Raw genomic sequence first — 23937 nt, forward strand, 5'->3', positions numbered from 1 at the left:
CTGTTGGAGCGTACTATTCAGGTCCTTGAGGACATGCTGCGGGCTTGTGTTTTGGAGTTTGGTGGTCATTGGGACCAACTCTTGCCTTTGGCGGAGTTTGCGTATAACAACAACTACCATTCTAGCATTCAGATGGCCCCGTTCGAGGCATTGTATGGTAGGTGTTGTCGCTCTCCGGTGGGCTGGTTTGAGTCTAGAGAGCCTAGGCTGCGGGGTACGGATTTGATTCAGGAGGTTTTGGACCAGGTGAGAGTGATTCAGGATAGACTCAGGACGGCTCAAAGTAGGCACCAGAGTTATGCGGATCGGAGGCGTTGACCTTTGAGATTCTCTGTTGGTGATCGGGTATTCCTCTGTGTATCGCCCATGAAGGGCGTGATGAGGTTTGGGAGGTAGGGCAAGCTTAACCCCAGGTACATTGGGCCTTTTGAGATACTCCGGACAGTTGGGGAGGTTGCTTATGAGTTGGCCCTACCTACAACATTTTCAGCCATCCACTCAATTTTCCATGTCTCGATATTGCGTCGGTATGTTCCTGATGAGTCCCATGTACTCCAGTATGATGTAGTTGAGTTGGATGACCGTTTGACATTTGTAGAGGAGCCAGCTGACATTCTAGCCAAAGATGTGAGGAGATTGTGCTCGAGAGTCATTCCTGTTGTTAAGGTGAGGCATCGTCCAATCGAGGAGGCTATTTGGGAGACCAAGCAGGAGGTGCGAGAGCAGTTTACCGGCTTGTTTGAGCCTTCAGGTACTTCTTGACCCTTACTTTCGCGGACGAAAGTGCTTTTTAGTAATGGATATTGTATTGACCCTCCTGGTCATTTCCGTGTTTTGCCTTCAGTGTGTCGTTTAGAGCATTTTTATAGTGACCTCAAGTCGTTTATGACTTCCTGGGACTGATAGTTCGGTCACCTGGTCGTTCGTTTGACTTTTGTGCGAGTTTTAGTGTTTTTGGAGCTTATGAACCTTGAACGATCATTTTCGATCAAAAGTTCAAGAAGATGGCATCAGAAACCAATTCTGACGATTCCATCAGCTCCGGAAAGGTCATTTTAGGTTGGTAACATAGTCGGCATGACTCCCGAGGTTTTCAGTGTCAGTCGGTGCAATTAGGCGTTTTAACTTTAAGTTTTAGCCTAAGTTTGACTTTAGTCAACATTCTGAGTAAACGCGCTTGGATGAGAATTTCGTTAGTGCGGTTAGCTCCAGAATGTCGAGTTTGGTCTAGATTGACCCTTTTTTTTGTGTCCCGAGGTTTCAGATATTTTTTCGAGCCCTTTTGTGGTTTTCGACTTAAAATGACATTTAGGTGTGGGACCCACTTTTTGTCAAGATGACCTCGTATAGAAATTTTGACTGTACCATTGAGTCCGGTATATCAAATTTGGTATGATTTCATATCTCGTTTGCGTGCACGGGGTTCCGAACGAGTTCCGAGCACCCCGTCGGAGTTTTTAAGTTTTGGGAAAAATTGCAGAAAAATCTGCTATAAATGCAGATATATCAGCAAACTTTTCCAAACTTAAAACCCTCATAACTCTCTCATCTCTCAACCGAATTAGGTGATTCAAAATGTTGGAGCTTTGTATTTTTGGTGGCTTTGCTGTAGAGTGTTTAGAAGTTGTCGAGTGCACGTAGTTCGAGGTAATTTCACGATAAACCTGACTGTTGTACCCTATTTCGAGCTTTTGTTTTTGGCATTCTTGTTTTGGTCATATCTCACTCATTTTAGCTCGGATTTGGGTAATTCGAAGTCCCATGTGTTGGGAATTATTGTGGCTACGTCGTAGAGTGTTCAAGTAGTGCTGGACATTTTTTGATTTTGGTTAATTCCGAGTTTAGACTGTTGTTATTTTCTTTTAAGTTGGTTAAAGTGTGGTTTTCTTGCTTGTTGGTTTTTGCTGTGTTTTGGGCCTCGAATTGTGTTCCATTTTGGAACACAAGTTTGGGGTACTATTTAGGGTATCTTGACGTAGTCAAATACGGATAGTTTGGTGCGGGTCTCACGATTCCCATTTTGACTCCAAAATTGACCCGTCTTTGTTTGTTGTGATTTTGGTGTCTAAACGACCGTATTAACGTTGTGATCCTATATTTGATAGGTGACAACGTTCAAGGGTTGTTCGGGAAGAAAAAACTCTGGTAAAGTGATTTGGAGCGCGCGATCGACCTTAAGGTAGGCTGCGGCTTCCTTTCTTTTAGATTAAGCTTAATTGTGTAAAATCATGTCGATTGGAGCGAATTAGGGGTGGGTACTAGTTTCCTACCTTACTTTGATTAGATACCTCATGTTAGGATCGATTGGCCATATTTCGAGTATAGTATCATGTTAAACGATTTAGTAGAGTTGCATTCTTATGTGCTAAATGCTATTATATGCTTATATGCTATGTGTTGTATGCTTTGTTCATCCTTAATCGTAAGCATGATGTCCTTAGTCTAGGTTAGGCTAGCATTGCCTTAGACTTGTGACCCGTGTGGGCTAGATAGCCTTGACTTTCTGCCGACGTCGTTCGGATGACTTTGATCCTTGTAGACTGAAGTAGCAGACTTGAGTCTGATAGTTTGAGCCTTAGATTAGGCGTTACAGCTGCTTGGTGCACTTCTGTATCTTCTTTCTCTAGTTTCGACGCGTTCTCGAAGGTTTGGTGCGTCACTAAAGGTGTGGGATTAAGATAGTATAGGCTTGGAGCCTTTTTTGTGATTTCTTAGTGTGGACGGCGTTCCACGGTGGTTGTTGTTGGATTGGATCCTATTGGAGATACCATCACCCCCGGGGTCGTTCTTTCTAGGTGGGCTGGGAGCATATCGCTGGCTAGGTAGACTTGGTGATATCGATGATCCCCCCCCCGGGCCTCTCTTTCTAGCTGGGTTGGGAGTGTGCTGCTGGCTGGGTGTCCCCGGGTCGCTTTTTCTAGCTGAGCTGGGAGCTGACTGCATGGTAGGACGACTCGCGATATCTACCTCACTCACGGGTACATCTTTCTAGTTGGGCTGGGAGTGAACTATTTGGTTGGGTACCCACTAGGGTCACTCTTTCTAGCTAGGCTGAGTGGAGTCTGATGGATTATCTTGGTTACTTTGGGCTGGGAGCCCGATTTCCTTCTTTCTCAGTAGACTTAGCTATTCTGTGTACCTGTCGGACTTATGGGGGTTCGTTCAGGTTTTACTTAAACTTGCACACGAGTGTACCTTCTAGGCTTATGGGGGTCCAGTTAGGTTTAGTTTAGTTGTACTTAGTTTGTTTCTGGTATGCTCGTGTGCTTTCTTTTCATATCCGTTTTGACCTCTCTGTGTCTAGATTCTATCATTTATTATTGTTTTTACCCTTTTTGCTCAGAAGGCCTGTGATGCCTACTGAATACATGTTGTGTTGGTACTCATGCTACGCTCTGCATCTATTTCGTGATGCAAGTCCCAGTACCAGTTACTAGCGGTGAGTAGTTCCAGCCTTCTTTTGTAGCTGTGATTCGAAGACAAGGGCAAGCACTTGGCGTTTTGGGTTTGTCTTTTCTCCTTCTTTCGTTTTAGCTAGTCTTGTTTCCTTTGAGACACGCTTTATTGTGATTCACTTTTGGAACTTGTACTCTTTATTAGATAGCTATGTGCTAGTGACTTCTAGGTTCTGGGAGGGATTTCTATATATATTTATTTTGGTTTGCTTTCGCCTTGTGTTCCTTGTTTAGATTATTGTTTTATCTAGTTTCTGCCCTTTCATTCATTGCTTGATGTTCTGGGTTACGAATTGGCTTTGCCTACTGGTAAGGCATAGTAGGTTCCAACATGATTCAAGAAATCGGGTCGTGACAGTTCCAGCATTATTACATGTCTCCACAAAGTGTGCAACATGTTGTTTTGGATTTCCTTTACCCTCAAATTGTTGAAATTTGGGAGGTTGATAGCCAGCAGACATTTTGAAGTTATCAATTCTCACAGTGTATGGCTTGGCATACATGTGAGAAGACTTGGTAGAGACTTCATGCTTATCTTTGATAGTGCCTTCAATAAACTCTTTCAAGCGATCAAGTGGGATCATTCCTTCAAAAGAAACTGGCATCTCATTAACAAGCGGTGCTTTCTTCGCAGGATCTCCAATCTCTTGAACTTCAACACACTTTCCAGGCTCATGACTCGCTTCTCCATCTAAAAGTCCTTCCATCCTATCCATCAACTTATCAATTCGAGACTCTTGGTGTTGTACATGTTTTTTCAATCCTTCAACCAACTTTGTCAGATTTGCAAGTTGTTCCTCAGGAGAGGAAGCAGCAGTTACCATCGTTTGCATGATCATTGGAGATGTATGAGAGTAGCATGGATTGTCACGTAAGTTAATCTTCAACGGACTCACGTTACGCGATGCACGTGGAGATGATTCATTAGTTGAATCATAGTTCTCCCTTATGGTAGAATTTTTCGAACCAGATTGCTCAAGTAGAGCCAATGTCTCCTTGATCTTTTCAACAATACTGCTTCCTCCTTCCAAAGCATTTATGGAGGAACTTCCTCTTTTTGGAGTCGAAGACCTAAAAACAGGAGTTGATGCGGATGACACTTGCAGTGTTTGTTGTCCTAGTATAGCAACTTTGTTTCTTGTAACAGCTCCGAAACTTCCAAAGGTAACATAAAAAATGTCTTCAACTTCAATAGAAAACTTGGAGCTAGTGACCTTCAAGGCAGTTGATCGAGAGTTGTTCTTCATGGAAGTCATCTCGATGTTGTTTGATGCTTGAAAAGTTGAGATGAGAGGTAGAGATTGTCCCACTGGGTGTGCCAGAATTTGTAGACAATAAAATTCGCGTCGAGAAAATAATAATCAAGAACGGAAAATTATAGCAACAATTGTATTTATTATTTCAAAGTGCGAGTGTTACAATCTCTATGATTCCTCTAAATTCGTCTTTTCAAATATAAATTCAATGGCTTTAAAGCTTAATCTTGACTTTTGCTTGAATTCAAGGGCTTCGAGCTTGTTTTTGAATCTGATGGTCTTGATCTTGATCGTTCTTGAACTTGAATGCTTGAATTCATAAACTTGTAGCTTTATATAGAATTTATGGCGTTTGTACCACGAATTTTCTCTAGCTTCTTGTTTTAGAATTTTCTGTCCCTTTTCTGAATTATGAGGACCCCTATTTATAGTTTTAGAATAGAGGAGTTGAGATTGGAACAGGATTCCCTTCGGCCAATCAAATTTAAGTGACATGACATATAGGCTTTATGGAGCGGATTTGTCATCTTTGACACATGTCATGATCCTATTGGCTTCTTGCTTGACTTGGCATGCCACATCATTTGCCCACGTGGCACCAAAATGGACCTCTAGGATAAGATGAATTTGGGCTTAACAAATTGGGCTCATCTATTGTAGCCCAAATCAATTAAATTCATATTTATTGGACTTAAATAATTATTCCAATTATATTAATCCATGACATTTATTTGAACTAATATATTTATGAATTTAATATAATTCAAATCATTTTATAAATTTATATTTAATAAATTTTAAATGATTACTGGTAGCTTGCTTCGCCAACTCACAATAATTGAATTGAAATCACTAAACATATGATATTTTGGGAACAATCACACATACCAATAAAACAAAATTAATAAGAGAAGTTTTGTAAATTGAGTAGCATGAAATGTTTTAATTCAATGATAAAAAGATTTAAGGGAGTTGAAAGCATACTCTACATATAAAAGTTCTAATTAATTCATTTTCTAGACTCGTTGATTGCCAAATCTTTTGGGAGAAACATAACAAAATAGCTATTACATTAACTATAGTTAAGACTTAAGATCCTTGATTTGGTTAAATATAATTTGTACCATTCATTTTAAAATGAGATATATGTCAACCGTCTTAGTAAGAAGTTGAGAAAATAGAGACAATAAGAAAGGGAGAAGAGCAAATTCCATTTCTAGCTTACTTCTCCGTCTTAATTCACGTGACACTATTTGATTTGACATAAAATTTTAAGAAAAAATATTTTTTTTAAAATTGTCGTTCTAAAACAAATCTTAGATACGAACTATAAATCATGGAAAAATGAGAATTTTAGAATTAAATTATTTATAATTATGGAAATATAACATTTTTGTTTTGGAACTAATTAAAAGAAAAATATGTCATGTAAATTAGAGTATGGGGAGTAGCAAGCTATTCCTCCAAGATTTTACTTTATTGTATTGATTTGTAGATGTATACGTAAATTGTTTCCTTTTTAGGCTAAACTATCTTGGTTTGACCCGTTTTGGCTTCACACTATTAACAAAGGGAAAAAGATTTTCTATATAGTCCGTGCAATTCACGCGGTATGTAATCATAACAAGTAATTACAATTTGATTATTGACAAAAAAATAATCATATTTCTGTTTTAAAAAAAAGGAATATTACATATTGTTTTATAGTATATTGTATTGTGTTAGTATATTTTTTTTAATTAATACAATGTTTCAATGGATTGTATTGTTTATAAATTGTCACACATCAACAATTGGAATAATAAATCTACCACAAAAATAAGATTATTAAATAATAAGTAAAGACAAAATGAGAAGAAAATATTAAGGTAATGACACGATCACACCTGATTGATCGTTACACAAAATGAGACTTTTTGTCATTAGCTAACGCTGAATTTAAACGATACGATACAATAAAATTTAAGTAATTAACAATCAAAACAAACATGATAAGAAACTTTAATTAGCAAGCATTTGATGAAAAAATTAACAAAACAAAACATACTTCTGTTAGTTTGAAATGTGAGAACATATTAAGCTCAAAAGAGAAACTTTAGAAAACAAGCATTTGATGAAAATTTCTGGAGTTTGATGGGCAAATGAGTTGGGTGCACCAACTCTTTCTACAATGTTGAACTAAGTTTTGCCCCATAAACTGACCTTGTTGCTTAATCAAAACCTAATCTGCCAACCATTAAACCACCCTCTCTCTCTTCTTCTTCTCCTATATAACTAAAGCCTCAACTCTCTAATTTTTCACAAACAAACATAAACAAAGTTTAAGTCAAAATTAGCCTTCAACATGAGCTCTTTGTTATTCTATGCCATTTTGCTTCTTTTTGCTAATGCTGCTTCTTTAGCAAAAGCCAAAATTCACTACCATGACTTTGTTGTATGTTATCCAAGTGTGTCTTTGTTTTTGCTAATATTTAAAACTAGGATCTATAGTCTGACCTCTATTTTTTTTTGGAAGTACAGATTCAAGCAACGCCGGTGAAGAGGCTGTGCAATACACATAGTACTATAACCGTGAATGGGCAATTTCCTGGACCAACTTTGGAAGTGAACAATGGAGATACTCTAGTGGTAAAGGTTGTCAATAGAGCTCAATATAATGTCACCATTCATTGGTAAGTTCATGCATGCACAACTCAAATATACTTTATGTTGAACATCATGATGTGATGATATTTCCGTGTTTTCGCCCTTGTTTCTAATATATATACTTTATGTTGTTTAAAGGCACGGGGTGAGGCAAATGAGAACGGCATGGGCAGATGGACCAGAATTCATCACTCAGTGTCCGATTAGACCAGGAGGGAGTTACACTTATCGGTTTACTATTCAAGGACAAGAAGGGACACTTTGGTGGCACGCCCATAGCTCGTGGCTCAGGGCCACTGTTTATGGAGCCTTAGTTATCCACCCAAAAGAAGGAACTGCTTATCCATTCCCTAAGCCCAAGAGACAAACACCCATTCTGCTTGGTACTAATTCCTTCTTTCGTTACATTCAGTTCGATTTTTTGTTTACTTTACAAGCTTTTTCTGAAATAGTACTTAATTTGGGCATGTTGTTTAATTTAGGTGAGTGGTGGGATGCAAACCCCATTGATGTTATTAGACAAGCCACACGAACGGGAGCAGCACCTAATGCATCAGATGCTTACACCATCAATGGTCAACCGGGTGATCTTTACAAGTGTTCAAATCAAGGTAACTGTCAATCCACAATGCATTTAAAACAGTACATTAAAAGGTGACTGATGTAAAAATAGTTTCCGATATATGCATATAACTTAAAATCCTTGTGCAGATACTACCATAGTCCATGTGGACTCAGGTGAGACGAACCTCCTTCGAGTCATCAACTCTGGACTCAACCAACAACTTTTCTTCACAGTGGCCAACCACAAGTTCACTGTTGTTGGAGCAGATGCATCTTATGTTAAACCATTCACGACATCAGTCCTTATGCTAGGACCAGGCCAGACTACTGATGTCCTCATAACTGCTAATCAACCACCAGCCAGATACTACATGGCTGCACGTGCCTACGCAAGTGCACAAGGAGCACCCTTTGACAACACCACAACCACAGCCATCTTAGAGTACAAGGCTGCTCCTTGCCCTGCTAAGGGTGTCAAGATAAACCCCGCTTTCCCATCTCTACCAGCATTTAATGACACAGCCACCGCCACTGCCTTCACCAGTAGCTTCAGAAGTGCAAGAAAAGTCCAAGTGCCAACTGAAATCGATGAAGATCTATTCTTCACAGTTGGATTGGGACTCAACAATTGCCCTGCAGGGGCAAGTTCCAGCAGCTGTCAAGGTCCAAATGGAACGCGGTTCACTGCCAGTATGAACAATGTATCATTTGTGCTACCATCCAATTTCTCCTTACTGCAAGCACATCACCAGGGAATACCTGGAGTTTTCTCAACAGATTTCCCATCAAGCCCACCCGTTAAATTTGATTACACTGGTAATGTTAGCAGGTCACTCTGGCAACCTATTTCCGCAACTAAAGTATACAAGTTAAGTTATGGCGCGAGAGTGCAGCTTGTGTTACAGGGGACTAGTATCGTCACAGCTGAAAACCATCCAATTCATCTTCACGGATACGATTTTTACATTCTTGCTGAGGGATTTGGAAACTTCAATCCACAAACAGATACTTCTAAATTTAACCTTGTTGATCCACCTCTTCGTAATACTGCAAGTGTACCAGTCAATGGATGGTCCGTCATAAGATTTGTAGCTGATAATCCAGGTAAGAAGATAGAAAATAAGTACTCCCTCTATCCCAGATTATATGATTCACTTTCCTTTGTTTCTTTCTTAAACTCCGTGTCAAATCAAACTAACTCATATAAATGGGACAGAGGACTTCTTAATTTTTTTTCCTATAACATGTTACAATAATTCAAACATTTTTTGTTATGACAAACAGGAATTTGGCTAATGCACTGTCACTTGGATGTGCACATTACTTGGGGTTTGGCCATGGCATTCCTTGTGGAAAATGGAGTTACTGAATTAGAAGCAGTAGAGGAGCCTCCAGTTGACCTTCCTGTTTGTTAACACCTGCTATCCACAACACTACAGAAATCATTTTGAATATTTTAGTTTATATCAATTATATTGTCCTTTTTTTTTTGCTTAATTGATAGTCTCTTAATTTTTTATTGAGTTAAGATGGTGCCAACACTTGCAAGTCAAGGCATCATCTAGATGTTGCAGATATCTATACTGTATTCTTTCAAGTCCAACAATTAATAGAGATGATTTGATTTCAGAATAATTTTTCACTTTGTCTAATAATTTGCTACAAGTTTTCTATTATATTATGAATTTGCGGTAACAATATTACAGTGCTTCAGTACTGGGCTTCAACTACGATCCTTTGAACTAAGGGCTAGTTTCAAATATGTACAATAAAAAAAATTAGTTTACAATATTTGTAGCCATATATTATTTACATAAAAAATAGCCAAAGACATAAGAAATATACATTGACTATATAATATAGGCTATAACTTATTCATACATGAGCTATACACAAACTATACAATATGATACAATTAAAAAGCTGAATATAACTTAGATATACATGAAGTATACATTGATTATTCAATCTTGATCAATTCAAAATCACCTTTGCGGTATGTCAATATTTTTTTTTAGAAAAAAAAAAAAAAGAGGAAGAAGAAGATGAAGAGACGACGAAGAAGAAGGATGAACATGCCTAATCTTGAAAGATAGAAGTGCCGAATGATTACTTATTGTAATATAAGTGACTTACTTTCTGTTTGGATTGGCTTAAAAGTTGGTCAAACTTACTTTTAAGTCAGTTTTTTGACTTGTGTTTGGCAAATATAAAAAAATAACTTAAAATAAGTAAAGAAAATGACTTAAAATAAGTTAAGAAGCGTTTGGCAAGGTAAAAAATGACTAATAATAAGTTTAAAATGACTTAAAATGAGTCAAAAACAAAAAAGTAGGTCTCCCCCTACTTTTTATTTTTTGACTTAAAAGTCATTTCAGTTTGACTTTTTATTTTTGATTTAAAAATTACTTTTTTAAGTCAATTCAATCGGGCTCTTATTCATTTTAGGGAAAATTACGTGGTTAAGCAAATTATACTACTTAATTACTCATTATAGCTATAGTTTGCTATAATTACCACTCGCGACTAACATTAATCATTAATTACATGGGCTAACTTCGAGTTTGTATAATTAGCCACGTTAGTATATGTATAATTCACAACTAACAATTCTTTGTTTGATTTGTATTTGTATATGACGATGATTTCCTTTGGTTTTTCAATTTTGTCATCATATACATTCAATCTTTTTGTGTATAACTTTTTAAAGTTTGTATAAACGTATAGTTTTCGTATTTTGTATAATATAATTTATATAATATAATTTGTATAATATATTTTATATAATTGTTTAAATTTCATATGTTTATGTTTGTATCAATTTGTTATTTCGAGTTTTATCATTTTTGTATAGTTTCAGACTTTATATTACTCAATCATACAAAAACACGCGAATTATACAAACATACCTGCGAATTATATAAATTATTGTCCTCTCTCGCTCGCCTCTCTCTTCCCTCTCCCAATCTCGTTCGCCAGAATATACAAATACATATGTATAATATACAAGTATCTAACCGATATGCATATACAATTCACCTATCTCCCACTCTCTGCCCTCTCTCGCTCGCCTCTCTCCTCCCTCTCCCAGTCTCGCTCGCCACTCTCCTCCCTATAACATGTAGCTACGAATCGTAATTAACAAACTATAACTATGAAGCGTAATTAGGCTATTTTTGAGTGACTATATGCGAAAATTCCTCTTTATGACCATCCTCTTCTTCACCAATCACCCTCACCTTCCCAGATGATAGATCCTGAAAAACACAACATTTTGAAAAAAAATGACACAACAGTTCAAGTCTTTTGTCACTTGTGAGACTAACATGAGATTGAACTTGAATGCTAGATTGCTAGTACACAGAGAGCATTTCTAAGAATATCACATCCTCCTATGTGACAGTCTCCAATATGTGAAACCTTAGTAGAATCACATGTGGGCAACTGAACTTGATCTGCATTTTTTATCAAACCTTGATGATGTAAACATAGAGGATTACGTGAGAGACACTAGTATCCACTATTTATTTTATGTGATCAATTGTAGCAACACTATTTGTTTCACCAATAGTGGTATGATCCAACATCCTGAGTAGTTTTTTATGTTGACTTGGAGTGAACATTGGCATGGGATGATTCATATGAGGAGATTGAGGATGTGGATATGGAGTGTGAGGATAACAGTACTGGTTAGGTGGAGGTATGTTAGGTTGATAGTGTTGGAAATGAGGTGGAGTCCTTGTAGCCTATGTGTTGAGAGGCCTTGCATCGAAAACATAATTCCCAGCTACACCGACCTCTCTTTTACCTTTGTAGTTGGGTGGATACCCAATCAACCTAAAACAATCAATTTTGAGATGTCCAGACTTGAGATGTCCACATTTCAGTAGCTTATGGCACTCAGTTGTCATATGTTTTTTCACATGACAAAAATCACAAAAAAACATAGAAATATAGGGCCTTTTAGACTTCTAATTACCAGGACCAAACCTAGAAATGAACATTGCAGTAGGAGTCATGGTTTCAGATATTATTCTACTTGATCCTACAACTATCTTTTGACTTTCAGATTAATCATGGCATAAGGCTGGTTGACACTAGGAAGTTGTGGCATCAATAAAATTTGACTCCTAGCCTGATTATAGTTATCATTAAGTTCCATGAGGAACTGCAACATTCTTTGATATTGTAGATGTTAAAAAAACTCGCTAGATTTAGAATAACTACATGTCGAAGGAGGCATAATAAAGTCACACTCATCCCATATGTCCTTTAGTCTAGAGTAATCAAATGAAACATGGGTGACTCATTGAACAAGAGTGAAAATCTCTTTGTGCAATTGAAAAATTCGAGAACTATTAACCTTGTGAAATCTCTCCTGTAGATCTTCCCAGATCAGGTGAGTTCTGAGCGAAAAAAGACTCCACTATGCAGATTCTTGTTGACATTGCATAGTATCCATGAAACAACAATTGCATTGCATCGATCCCAAAGTCGAGCTAAATCCCTCGTGTATTGATCCCTCTTCAGTGTGCCATCAATGAAACCAACTTTGTTCTTCCCAAGTAAGGCCAACTGCATAGCTTTGCTCCACCAAGTGTAATTCTCACTTTCGATGAGCAAAATGCCAACATTGAGTGATCCTGGCACATCTTATGGGTACAAACACATTGGATGAAGGTGATCAATAGTAGTAATGTCCATGGAATTTCCTAATCGAGTCCCAACAATAACTCTAGGAGTGTCCATGAAATCAAAGAAAACAAAGTAAAACAAGGAAAAAACAACTGCAAATTCACAAAATGAAGCTAAGAAACAATGAAATTATTCACTGCTTGTGCAAGAATTCTTCAAATGCAAGCTCCAATGGCTCTGATACCATGTTAAATTAGGTCTTGGGCTTAACTCACACCCCAAAAGTTAGCTCAAAGGGAGGAGGATTGACCAAACCTTATAAGGAGTTCATCCATCTCATTAACCACCAATATGGACTTTTGTAATTCTTTAACACCCCAACTCACTCCTAGTGCTTAGCATTTGGTGCGTGAGCGATTTTGATTTTGCCCCCCTCCCCCCAACATGGTGATATGGAACCTAGCTCTGATATCATGTTAAGTTTGTGAAATCTAGAATGAAACTTGATGAAAATGAACTAACTATGAAGAAAAGAAGGATCCAGAAGATCATAGAGAGAATTAGTTTCATTGAATTGAATTCCAATGTGTAATGCATTGGCACATAAATACAATGTGTTTGCTCAGATCTAACCGGCTTAGTTAGTTATAACTCACTATAACTAATTCACTGACACACAAACTTTGCTTGCACTATTCACAACATGTGCATAATATAACACAATTATAGCTAATGTTATCAAGGTACTTGTAAACATTTATTTAACTCCTTTACATAGATCAATCATAGCTTTAGAGAAACCAATCAACTGCTGATAGATTAGCAAACATAGGTCATTGGTATTGTAGGAACCCATGTGTTTATTAACTCTTCTGCTGAGATTCCAAAGTACATCAAAAGGCGTATTAATATGGATAGATGAGATTTACCATTTTTTACCATCAAACATGCCTAAATTTTGTGAATCTCTTTGAATTTGTATAGATTGATTGGGTAGATATAAACTAGTCTCATTTTGATAGTCATGTACGAAGTTTGGTGCATTGAACTCAGATATGTAACTCTTTTGTACCTAAATGATCAGTAAAGATGATGTCTTTTGAAAAAATATTAATTGTATTTGACAAATCAACATGTGTATACAATAGATATATACAATTCTAACCGCAATAAAAAAATCAACAAAAGCATCGATATATGAGATGTATACAAATCAAATTGCATATTTGATGTACACTAAAAAAACATCATAAATGTTTAACAGACAACATGTATCTAAAAATATGAAAATTAATGTTCATATATTGTACACGTATGACTTGAAATTTGTCACACAGAATATCAATCGTGAAAGACAAACACTATAATTTGTAAACATGTATACAACCAAATTCCTTCCAATAATGTATACATAAATGATATGGTCAATTTTCCATATATACTATTTACTGTATGGTCCTACTGTGTACATATAATCTCGGAATATTTTTAATTTCAACAGACTTCTTTGGAAAAATTATTGAGTGTATCTATTTTGAGAAATTTATGGTGCTAATATAGAGATTTTATTTAGGGGAGTAAATAAGAGAGAGAGAAACATTATTAGCTTCTATTCTTACTCTTTAATTTATGGGTGATATATGATGCTAAAATCATTAACTCGAAACGCGTGAAACATTATTTAGTGCCAACTTTTTAAAACTTGAGTAATGTACATTAATTTGGTGTCTTAGCTATTAGAGTATCATAGATTTTGTTTAAATATGAAAAAATTATTGATATGAAATATTTTTTCGAATGAGGTTCAGTGTGAATTCTAGTTTGTCAAATTATAACGTGGTGTCTTTGTCAGATGTGCCAACTTATTGATCCTTGTGATCAGCCAAATCATAAGTATCTACTTGTAAAACTATTGGCTCCGTTAGTTTGGCCCCTAATAAATAATTTAGACCAGTTGCTAACCGAGGGGCATAAAAGGTAATTAAGTTGACTATTGAGGTATAATAAATATCCTAAGAGGTCAAAATAGGAAATTTACAAAAAGTATAGAACGAGTGGTTCGCGAAGGTTCAGGTGACACGTGCTGAATCCCGCGGCATCCCAACAGCCACGACTCGATTAAATAATTGCCACGTCACCATATTGAGAGATTTTTTTAAATAAATAGACTCCCTCTGTCCAGTTTATATGATTTACGTTAAAAATGTCTATCACTTATTTTATTTTTAATCTGATTTTTCTTTAAAAAATTCATAAATTCTCGGTCGAGTTAAACTAAGTCATATAATATAAATGGAGGAAGTGGAACGAAATCATATAAAATGGGACGGAGAGTATAAGGTAAGGAGTAGGGTAGATATACTAGAAATATCTAGAGAAGGCTATAAATACTCAAGTAGCTCTATTACTAACAGATTTCTGATTCTCATCATTCTCTACAAAGCTTTTATCAGAGAAAAAAACAACAACTTGAAGAACTCACCAATTTGATCAATTCATTTATAAAAAAAACACAGAAGAAAAGAGGTATGTAGCCTAATCTCATTCATTCAATTCATCTATATGTGATTAGTTTGGTTAGATCAGTCTTTCTTTTCTTGCTTCTTTTTTCTCTTTTCTTGATTTTTTATTCCACACTTGTTAGTTTGAGAAAATTTAGAGTCTTGTGTTTCCGTTTACATTGCTCTTAATGATGAGTATTTTTTAGGATTGTATAATTAATTATATTTGTGGCATGCATAGTTTTGTATGTAATGAATGTTTTGCCTTATTACAGAAATGGCTATTATGGATCAAGCTGCTAATATGGCTTCTCTGCCGTTGGATTATAATAGTCGAAAGAGGAAATCAAGGAGTAGAAGGGACAGAACAAAGAATGTGGAAGAGAGACTAGCTAAATGGAAAGAGTATAATGAGAAACTAGATAGTGTTGATGATGAAGGGAAGCCAATGCGTAAAGTTCCTGCTAAAGGTTCAAAGAAGGGGTGTATGAGAGGTAAAGGGGGACCCGAAAATTCGCGGTGTAAATACAGAGGTGTTAGACAGAGGATATGGGGTAAATGGGTTGCTGAGATTAGGGAACCTAAAAGAGGTAGTAGGCTATGGTTGGGTACATTTGGTACAGCAATTGAAGCTGCTCTAGCATATGATGAAGCTGCAAGAGCTATGTATGGTCCTTGTGCAAGGCTGAATTTGCCAAATTACCCTTCTAGGGATGATTCTGATTCTGCTTCTGCTTCTGCTTCCTGGGCTACTACATCTGCATCTGATTGTACGGTTGCTTCCGGTGGTTTCGGCGAGGTATGTCCGGGTGAGGGTGCAACAACTGCAGCTGGCACACCATTGAGTTCAGTGAAAGACGAAGGAAAGGACGAGACTGCGGGGTTGCCTGGTGAGATGGAAATTGTTGAAGCTAAAGAGGAACCTATAAGTATTGATCAACATACGCTCAAGTCTGGATGGGATTGTCTAGATAACTTAAATTTGGATGCGATGTTTGATGTAGATGAGCTATTGGCTATGTTAGATTCTACTCCAGTTTCCACCAATGACTTCGGTTCAGATGGAAAGCAATATGCCTACGACAACAATTTGGTATCAAATTCGCCATGTCAGCTGCTGGGAGATCCACAGGAAATGGGGCAGGAGGCATCTATGACATTTGACTATGGCTTTGATTTTCTGAAACCAGGCCGGCAAGAAGATCTTAATTTCAATTCGGATGACCTTACATTCATGGACTTGGATTCTGAACTTGTGGTTTGAAAGTTTACGCAGCAAGATACATGGTACCGTCGTTGACTGAGATATAGGATGTGAGGAAGAGAAAACTAGAGATGTTGAGTTTGGTATCGTTTAATTTTTTTTTATATCATGTTGGGCAGCATTGGTTACCCTTTTTCCCAGGCCAGCTGATTCTCGGTAAGTTTTTTCATCCAAGAATTATGCATTTGGTGTTCTGGAGGACTAATCTTGTACAGATCTAACCTGCCTAGTGAGTCAACAATTAGTTCGTTTTGGTGTTGTGATACCACAAATAAATAAATAAAGATGTTTCTGGGAGCTATTTGTTTGTTGTAAAGTTTGGTTGACACTTGAGGTACTGGTTTTTGTGCTTTGATTGGAACAATGTAGAATGCATTGCCAGCATTTACACTTCATTCATAACTTGACCAATAACTTCTGTAGTGTGTATTTGTGAAGTATTCACAGGGAATTTGCCAATGAATATTGTGTTGTTTTGTGAAGTGTTTCGAGTGGATCAGAGAAGTCTTAGCAGTAAGGAGAAGAGCAAATATATGGGGATGAAAACAGTGGTGCTATACAGCGTTTTCTGTTAACCCTCATCCATAACTTGGTAGATTTTACTGCTTGTGTAGTTCTGTTTTGCACTTCGGCTTTTGTATCTCTATAATAAGTTTCAGTCAGGATGTAATATACGTTTTGAGACGTTCTAGTCCATGTTCTTTTTTACATTGTAATTCAATAAATTGTTTGGATTGTAAACTTAGATGTGAAATGTAGTTGTTCTATCAAACTAACTCTTCAAAAAGAAGCAAAAGAAACCCAAGCTTTGTCAGCTGTAGTTTAGCATTTCTCTTCTACTTTCGGTCTTTCACTATTGAGCCATCAATATGGGTTAGACCAGTTAGGCTCGTCTAGTCTAACTAGTGATTTGATAGGGTTTGGTTAAGATTTTTGGACCCCGTTTAAGAAAAAAACTTTTTAGTCCAACCTGAATAAGTCTGTTGATTTGTGGAGCTTGAAAAATATGGATAGGGTGGATAGGGTCAGTCCGTGGGCTAAATAAAAATAAAATAAAAAATAAAATAGAATATTATCATATTTTTTGTATTTTATTATGATAATTAGAAAATAATTAGGTTATATTTAGCTATTTTTATTTTTACTTGAAATCAAACTTAATAAATATTATAAATATAATTTTATTTGTGAATTTCACTAACAGTCTAACACCATGCATGTAATATTGTCTTATCGATATTTAATATTTTTAAATTATAATTTGATTTAAAAAATTATAAGAAATATATTTTTAAAAAAAGGTGGGCCGGCATAGCCCGTAGCCCACGTACTTGTGGATTGGCTGATAATTTTGACAAAAAAATGAGTCAAATCTAATTTGACCCGTCAAATTTCAAAGCCTGTATAGATTAACCCGGATGGGATTGACTAACTAATACTGACCGCTCTAATTCGAATATATACAAATTAAATTAATATGTTACTTTATATCTCATCAAATACCATTGTAAAAATTACAAGCTAAGGAAGCAACAAGATTAGAATATAAATTTTATCTTATTGGGAAATAATTCTCATGAAACATTACTTGACCTCTTGATATGAAGTTATTTTTATATAAAAGAGAGTGTAGTATACACATCATGAAGAGAGTGTGATAAAAGAGAGCAGTGCATTTCTCAAACTAATAAATAATACTTTAGGTATAAAACTCACGCTCTCAATAGTTTAGGAATGAAATTGAAAAAAAATAATCTAAGTTTATTTTTGATATTTATCTCATTTTTATTTACTAATTGTTGTACTACTGATCTCAATGGCTACTAAAAGAGAAGGAAAATAAATTATTAGGCAGGATGCCAGTCACTCAAGTTGGTCTTACACGCTTAGATGTGCTTTACGTACTCATATTATCTAGAAAATATCAAATTAGGTTAAATTGTTCATTGAATTAGGTGTTAAGAATTTCATATCAACTTTTTAACGGATGAGTGATCTATTTATTATGATGTGGACAATTCTTATCTTTTGATTTTATTTTAGAATTAGGTTAGGCATAAGATTATTTTTTAGAGTTAAATTAGTTTTAAATTGTCAATACAATAATTCAGGTAATTACAGAACTCACCGTTTAATAATAATGTCAGAATATAAATATAAACAAAAATAAAAACAATTCATTTCCTCTGAACTTTTTTTGTAAATGTTTACTGTTTAATGTTTTTGCTAGTATAAATATGTCTTGTCTTAAAAGAATTATTAGAACTGATCAAATTATTTATTTTGAATAATACTATCATTTTACAGCTTCAAGAATATAAGTATAGAAGTACTACGCTATCTAGGAAAATAAATACAAGAAATAAATAAAATAGTAAAGACGGAGTGCTGCGGGACAACCAAACAACCGAACAATTACCTTTAAACTTTGAGAAACTCTAACTCAGGCAAAGATTACCTTCCATTGGTACTGGACTCTGCACAACTTAGGTACAAAAAGTAAGGTGACTACTAAGAACATGTGCAACTCAGTAGCATCATCAACTGCCCTAAAATAAAGTGTTGGCAAAGAATCGTTTACATTGCTCACATATATTTCAATAAAATCTTTATATAAAGACGAACTAGTAGTTAAAGACAACATCAAATTATTTCAATCAATTTTCGAATTCCTCTATAAATTAGAGAAGGAAATACGTTATTTTTATCAATAAATAAGTAATGTATACGTGATGATACTAATGCAATGCATATGTTGTATATATATTCGCTTTCTCCATCGAATAGTTAGGAATCATGATTCATGAGAGACTCATCATGAGGTCCATATGGTGTCCTAGCGTGCAAATTTAATGTACATATAACTTGCAGACATACAACTTCGATCCATATGTAATATATGCAGTGTAACGATCTGATTTCCGTCGTTAAGGAAAAATCAATGGGGAAAGAATTGGGCCAGTAAACTTTTTGGTAGTAACTTGAGATTTTCTAGCATAGTCCAGATTTAGATGAAATCGGAGTCAGTGAGGTTTAGGGAAATCTGGTATTGAATGAGAAATTTAAGTATGAATTTTATTACATGAGTAGATAACTAAGACATTAAGGAACCCGTACAACTTTACGGAATTGATTTCGGATGAGTAGAACTCTCAAAACTGATCTTAGCGTGAACAAGTTGTTTTTGATGTCATGGGTTGATGGTGTGTTGTGAAATGGGGGTTTGAAACTCTAATTCCGACGTTCTATCTTCGCGCAAGCCGCCAGAGCGGGATTAGTGCCGCCAAAGTGGGGCCGCTGTAGTGATGAGGTCATCTGTGGCAGGACAATCGCGACTTAAGTCGGAAATAAACCCCAAAACGTTTTATTCTGCAATTTTCGGCCTTAAGAGCTAAGGAACGACCCAATGTTATTTCTTGAAGGTTTTCCACCTCTTCTAGCACCAAATGTAAGGTTTTTACTCTCCGAATCCATTTTTCAATTCGTAGAACTTAGTTTCTTGGGTAATTATCGATGAGGGAGGGTTTTGATCTGGAAATTATGGTGGAAAAAGCCCTAATCTGGGTATGGGGATCAAGGGTTTGACCTAGGGTTGATATTATTGATTATGATCCGGGTATTTAGGTCTTGTTTATTGATCCTCGCGTTATATTGATTGTTTGTAGACCAAAAACAAGCGGAAAGAATCCGAAAAGGGAAGAATCAAGTTTCTTAGGGGATTCAAGCTTTTTTCGAGGTAGTTGATGGTTGTGATTTCATGTTTTGCGTGATGTATGGTAGTAATTGCTTTATTGTTATGCATATATGTATATGAATGAATTTTATTGATCACACTAATGTAATTGAGTATGAACGAATGATTGTATGCCATGAATCAACACTTGATTGTATAATTATGAGAATGTACATTGTGATTATGATTGTGGCTTGTTGAATGGATCAGGTGTCACATTCCGACACACTAACGGGAATCGGATGTCACGTATCAACATATATATTGGATTGGGTACCACATTCCGGTACACTAACTTGGATCGGGTGCCACGTTCCGACGCATATATGGGATCGGGTGTCACGTCCGACACACTAACTTGGATCGGATACCACGTACCGGTACACTAACAGTTTTGGTATGGGTTCAATGAAAGGACCATTGAATGGGGTTCCATGAGAGGACCATTGACTTGTCATATATACTTGTTATTGAGAATGTGGAATTGAACATTGCTTCGAAAATGATATATATATATATATATTTTTTGTATATGCATGTTTTACTTTGTTGTGACTACTTATATATATTTCACTTACTGGAATAGTCGTGTGATCCTACCAGTACACTGTGGTTGTTTACTGATACTACACTTGCTTGTTCTTTGTTGAGTACAGGGAATCTTCAAGCGGCTATTGATAGACATCAGTTAGGTGACTATTGAGTGTGATCAGATTCAAGGGTGAGCCAGTTCTTTCAGGCTGCCATGGATCTCTCTTGTTTAAGTCCACTCTTTTCGAACTCAGACTATTTGTTAAAGGTGTTTGTTTAGTTTCGGGGTTGTACCCCTTGTTCTTAGACTTGTCGTTAGTAGAGTTTTAGTACAATGACTTTCAGGTTCTAGGGGTTAAGACTTTTGCGTTAGTTTGGTTAGTTATTTGTTTAACCCTTTGGAGTTTATGGGAACTCCGTATTTCTTTTGGTCATTTAAACCTGCTTTCGTATCTTTAAATGCATAGTTTTCATTAAGTTGCTTAGTCGGGTTATAGTAATGGTTCTCCCAACGGAGGATTAATGTGGGTGTTAATCACGATGGTTTGGGTCGTGACAAAGTTGGTATCATAGCTCTAGGTTCATTGATCTCATTGTATCGAAACGATGCTAGTAGAGTCTTGCGAAACGGTACGAAGACGTACTTTTCTTCGAAAAGCTATAAGACTTTAGAAAAAACTCACTTCTTTCTATTTTTTTGTGCTATGACTTGAATCCAATTGGTATTTGGGTGATACAAATTGACATCTTTCTTTGTTCACTCTATGGTCCGAACTAGAGCAACAAAAGTGGTAACATCATCACTAGCAAAAGAGGATGTGTATAGATTACCGGCAGTTGAATAGGGTTACCATTCGGAACAAGTATCCTCTGCCTCGGATAGATGATCTTTTGACTAGTTGCAGGGTGCATCAGTTTTCTCTAAGAATGATGTAAGGTCTGGCTATCATCAGTTAAAGATTAGGCTTGAGGATATACCAAAACGGCATTTAGGACCCGCTATGGGCACTATGAGTTTCTAGTTATGTCGTTTGGGTTGACAAATGCGCCTACAACTTTCGTGAGTTCGATGAATGGTGTGTTCAAATCATTTCATGATTCGTTTGTTATAGTATTTATTGATGACATTTTGATTTATTTAAAAAGTGAGGAAGAGCATGCCGACCATCTTCGTATTATTCTGGGTGTTTTTGGGAAACAAAAGTGGTATGCGAAATTTTTTAAGTGTAAATTTTGGTTGAATTCGGTTGCCTTTTCGGGGCATGTAGTTTCAAGGAAAGGGGTAATGGTAGATCACCAAAAGATTAAAGCACTCAGGAATTGGGTCCGACCTAGTTCTGTGACTGAAATTAAGAGTTTTGTGGGGCTCGCTACCTACTATCGTCGCTTGTGAAGGGATTAAGGTCAAATTTGCAGATTCATGTTTATAGATGACAACATTCAAGAAGCTTTGGTAAGGGACGGCTAGATAATGAACACCATTACTTTGGAAAATGCAGTTAGTATTGTTGTCATAACATGTATAGGTTATCTAGCGAATGATGAAATTAAGTTATGTCAATTGAGGTTAGAAGCTATACTACGATTTCATGGATTGATTGTATATCAAAGAGGGTCAGGATATGACTGCTCCAATAGCAACAATGCTTACTTGGTTAAGTTATTAAGTGTGTTACAATTGTGGAGAACCTGGGCATATAAGGAGGAAATCGACAAGGCTATGAAGGCCGAAAAAATGGTAATGCAGGTAGAGGAGTAATGCAGCCAGGAAAGGAGGTGACCCATTAAGATGACAGGGCTCAGTTTTATGCCTTTTCGGGCAAGACCGAGGCTGTGGGTCTGATGCAACGATCACAAGTACTATTATTGTTTGTGACCGGATGGCTAATATGTTGTTTGATCCGGGTTTTACTTATTATTATATGTCCGTACGATTTGCCTCAGAATTTGATATGATTTGTGATATACTTTATGCCCCCATCCATGTTTCTACCCCATTGAAGAGTCAGTCATAGTCACCCATGTATATTGTGTTGTCTTGTTATGTTTATGGATTTACAAATTTGGGTTGATTTGGTTATGCTGAATATGACTGACTTGATATAATCTTAGGCATGACTTAATTGTCCCCCTATTATGTTGTGCTTAATGGTAATGCTAAGTCGGTAACTCTAGAGATCCCGGGTAGGGAAATGTTAGAGTGGGAAAAGGGTACAAGTTTAAGTCAGCTAATGTCATTTCTTTCGTGCGAAACTGGTGGGGCAGGATTGTTAGGCATAATTGGCTTATATTTGGGATGTTGAGGTCGAATCTCCCTCTATTGAGTCTATCCCTGTGGTGTCAGAATTTAGAGAAGTATTTCCTACCAATTTTCCTGGTATGCCTCCGGATAGAGATACAGATTTCTGCATTGACTTGGAACCTGATACTCGTCCTATTTTCATCCCTCCGTATTGTATGACTCCGACAGAATTAAGAGAGCTTAAGGCGCAAATCTAAGAGCTTCTTGATAAAGGTTTAATTCGTCCTAGTGCTTCCCCGTGGGGTGCTCCTTTATTGTTTGTTAAAAAGAAGGAGGGTAGTATGAGGACCGATGATTTTATCTTAAGCCATAAGGGAGTGGATTAATACCAGAATTACAAGCTTATGGATACAGAAGGTCCCGATGAGTAAACCTGAGTTGGAGGTGTCATGCCGATGAAAAGGTTGACTTTGTAAGTGATAGCCAGGGCTAACTGAGCATAATGGTAATAAGAGTTCGTGGTGGATTGTAAGAGAATGCAACGATATAATAAGATTGTTGGTTAAACGAATCTTGTATAGTAATTACGACTTGCGAGTATCCAAGGTCGTAGTTTTCTAATATTTGGTGGATAGCGTGGTTGTATGGGAAGTTTTAAGAGATGGCAGGGCACCACTCGAATAGAATTTAAAAGAGCTAGAGTCATAATGAAGGAAAAATAGTGGGATATAGTACAACCTTGAGAAAGAGACGAGAGCAAGAATATTTTATTTGATTGCAAAGGCTAAAGAGATATCTTCAGAGGGGTAGATAATTGGATTCAGAGACACGTGATTTCCTTCTTTTTGTTGTGGCTATGGTGATAGTGCCACGGGTCCATCAGATTGGTTAAAAATTATTGAAAAAGACATGAGAAAGGAGCGTACAAACATTAGCTCGAATGTGATTATAAGTGCTTGTTTTATTTTGAGATTAGTAATGAGTGCGATTAAATTGTTAGCGAAAGGTATTGTAAGATCAATGGAGATGCGATCAATGGTAGGCGAAGATGCATTAATTCATAAAAATCTTCAAGGTACAAGCTAATCTTGATAGATAAGGGGATTGTGT

General features: G+C 36.5%; 2 protein-coding genes and 1 pseudogene across 2 annotated transcripts; all 3 read left to right on the forward strand.

The window, feature by feature from the left end:
• The first annotated feature begins 7011 nt into the window (after window positions 1-7011).
• On the forward strand, window positions 7012-9536 carry LOC125875196 (laccase-12-like). Its single transcript, XM_049556299.1, has 6 exons — window positions 7012-7145; window positions 7232-7383; window positions 7496-7740; window positions 7840-7968; window positions 8069-9025; window positions 9206-9536. The coding sequence occupies exons 1-6, from the start codon at window positions 7056-7058 to the stop codon at window positions 9334-9336; spliced, it is 1704 nt and encodes a 567-aa protein (XP_049412256.1). The 5' UTR covers window positions 7012-7055; the 3' UTR covers window positions 9337-9536.
• Window positions 9537-14989: 5453 nt separating this feature from the next.
• LOC125874021 (dehydration-responsive element-binding protein 2A-like) lies at window positions 14990-16399 on the forward strand. Its single transcript, XM_049554827.1, has 2 exons — window positions 14990-15082; window positions 15333-16399. Exon 2 carries the CDS (start codon window positions 15335-15337, stop codon window positions 16319-16321), a length of 987 nt encoding a protein of 328 aa, XP_049410784.1. The 5' UTR covers window positions 14990-15082; window positions 15333-15334; the 3' UTR covers window positions 16322-16399.
• Window positions 16400-19981: 3582 nt separating this feature from the next.
• Window positions 19982-23937, forward strand: part of LOC125873678 (uncharacterized) — a 108995-nt pseudogene continuing 105039 nt past the window's right edge.

The sequence above is a fragment of the Solanum stenotomum genome, chromosome 8 (genome assembly GCF_019186545.1).
Source record: "Solanum stenotomum isolate F172 chromosome 8, ASM1918654v1, whole genome shotgun sequence".
NCBI classification, from domain to species: Eukaryota; Viridiplantae; Streptophyta; class Magnoliopsida; order Solanales; family Solanaceae; genus Solanum; species Solanum stenotomum.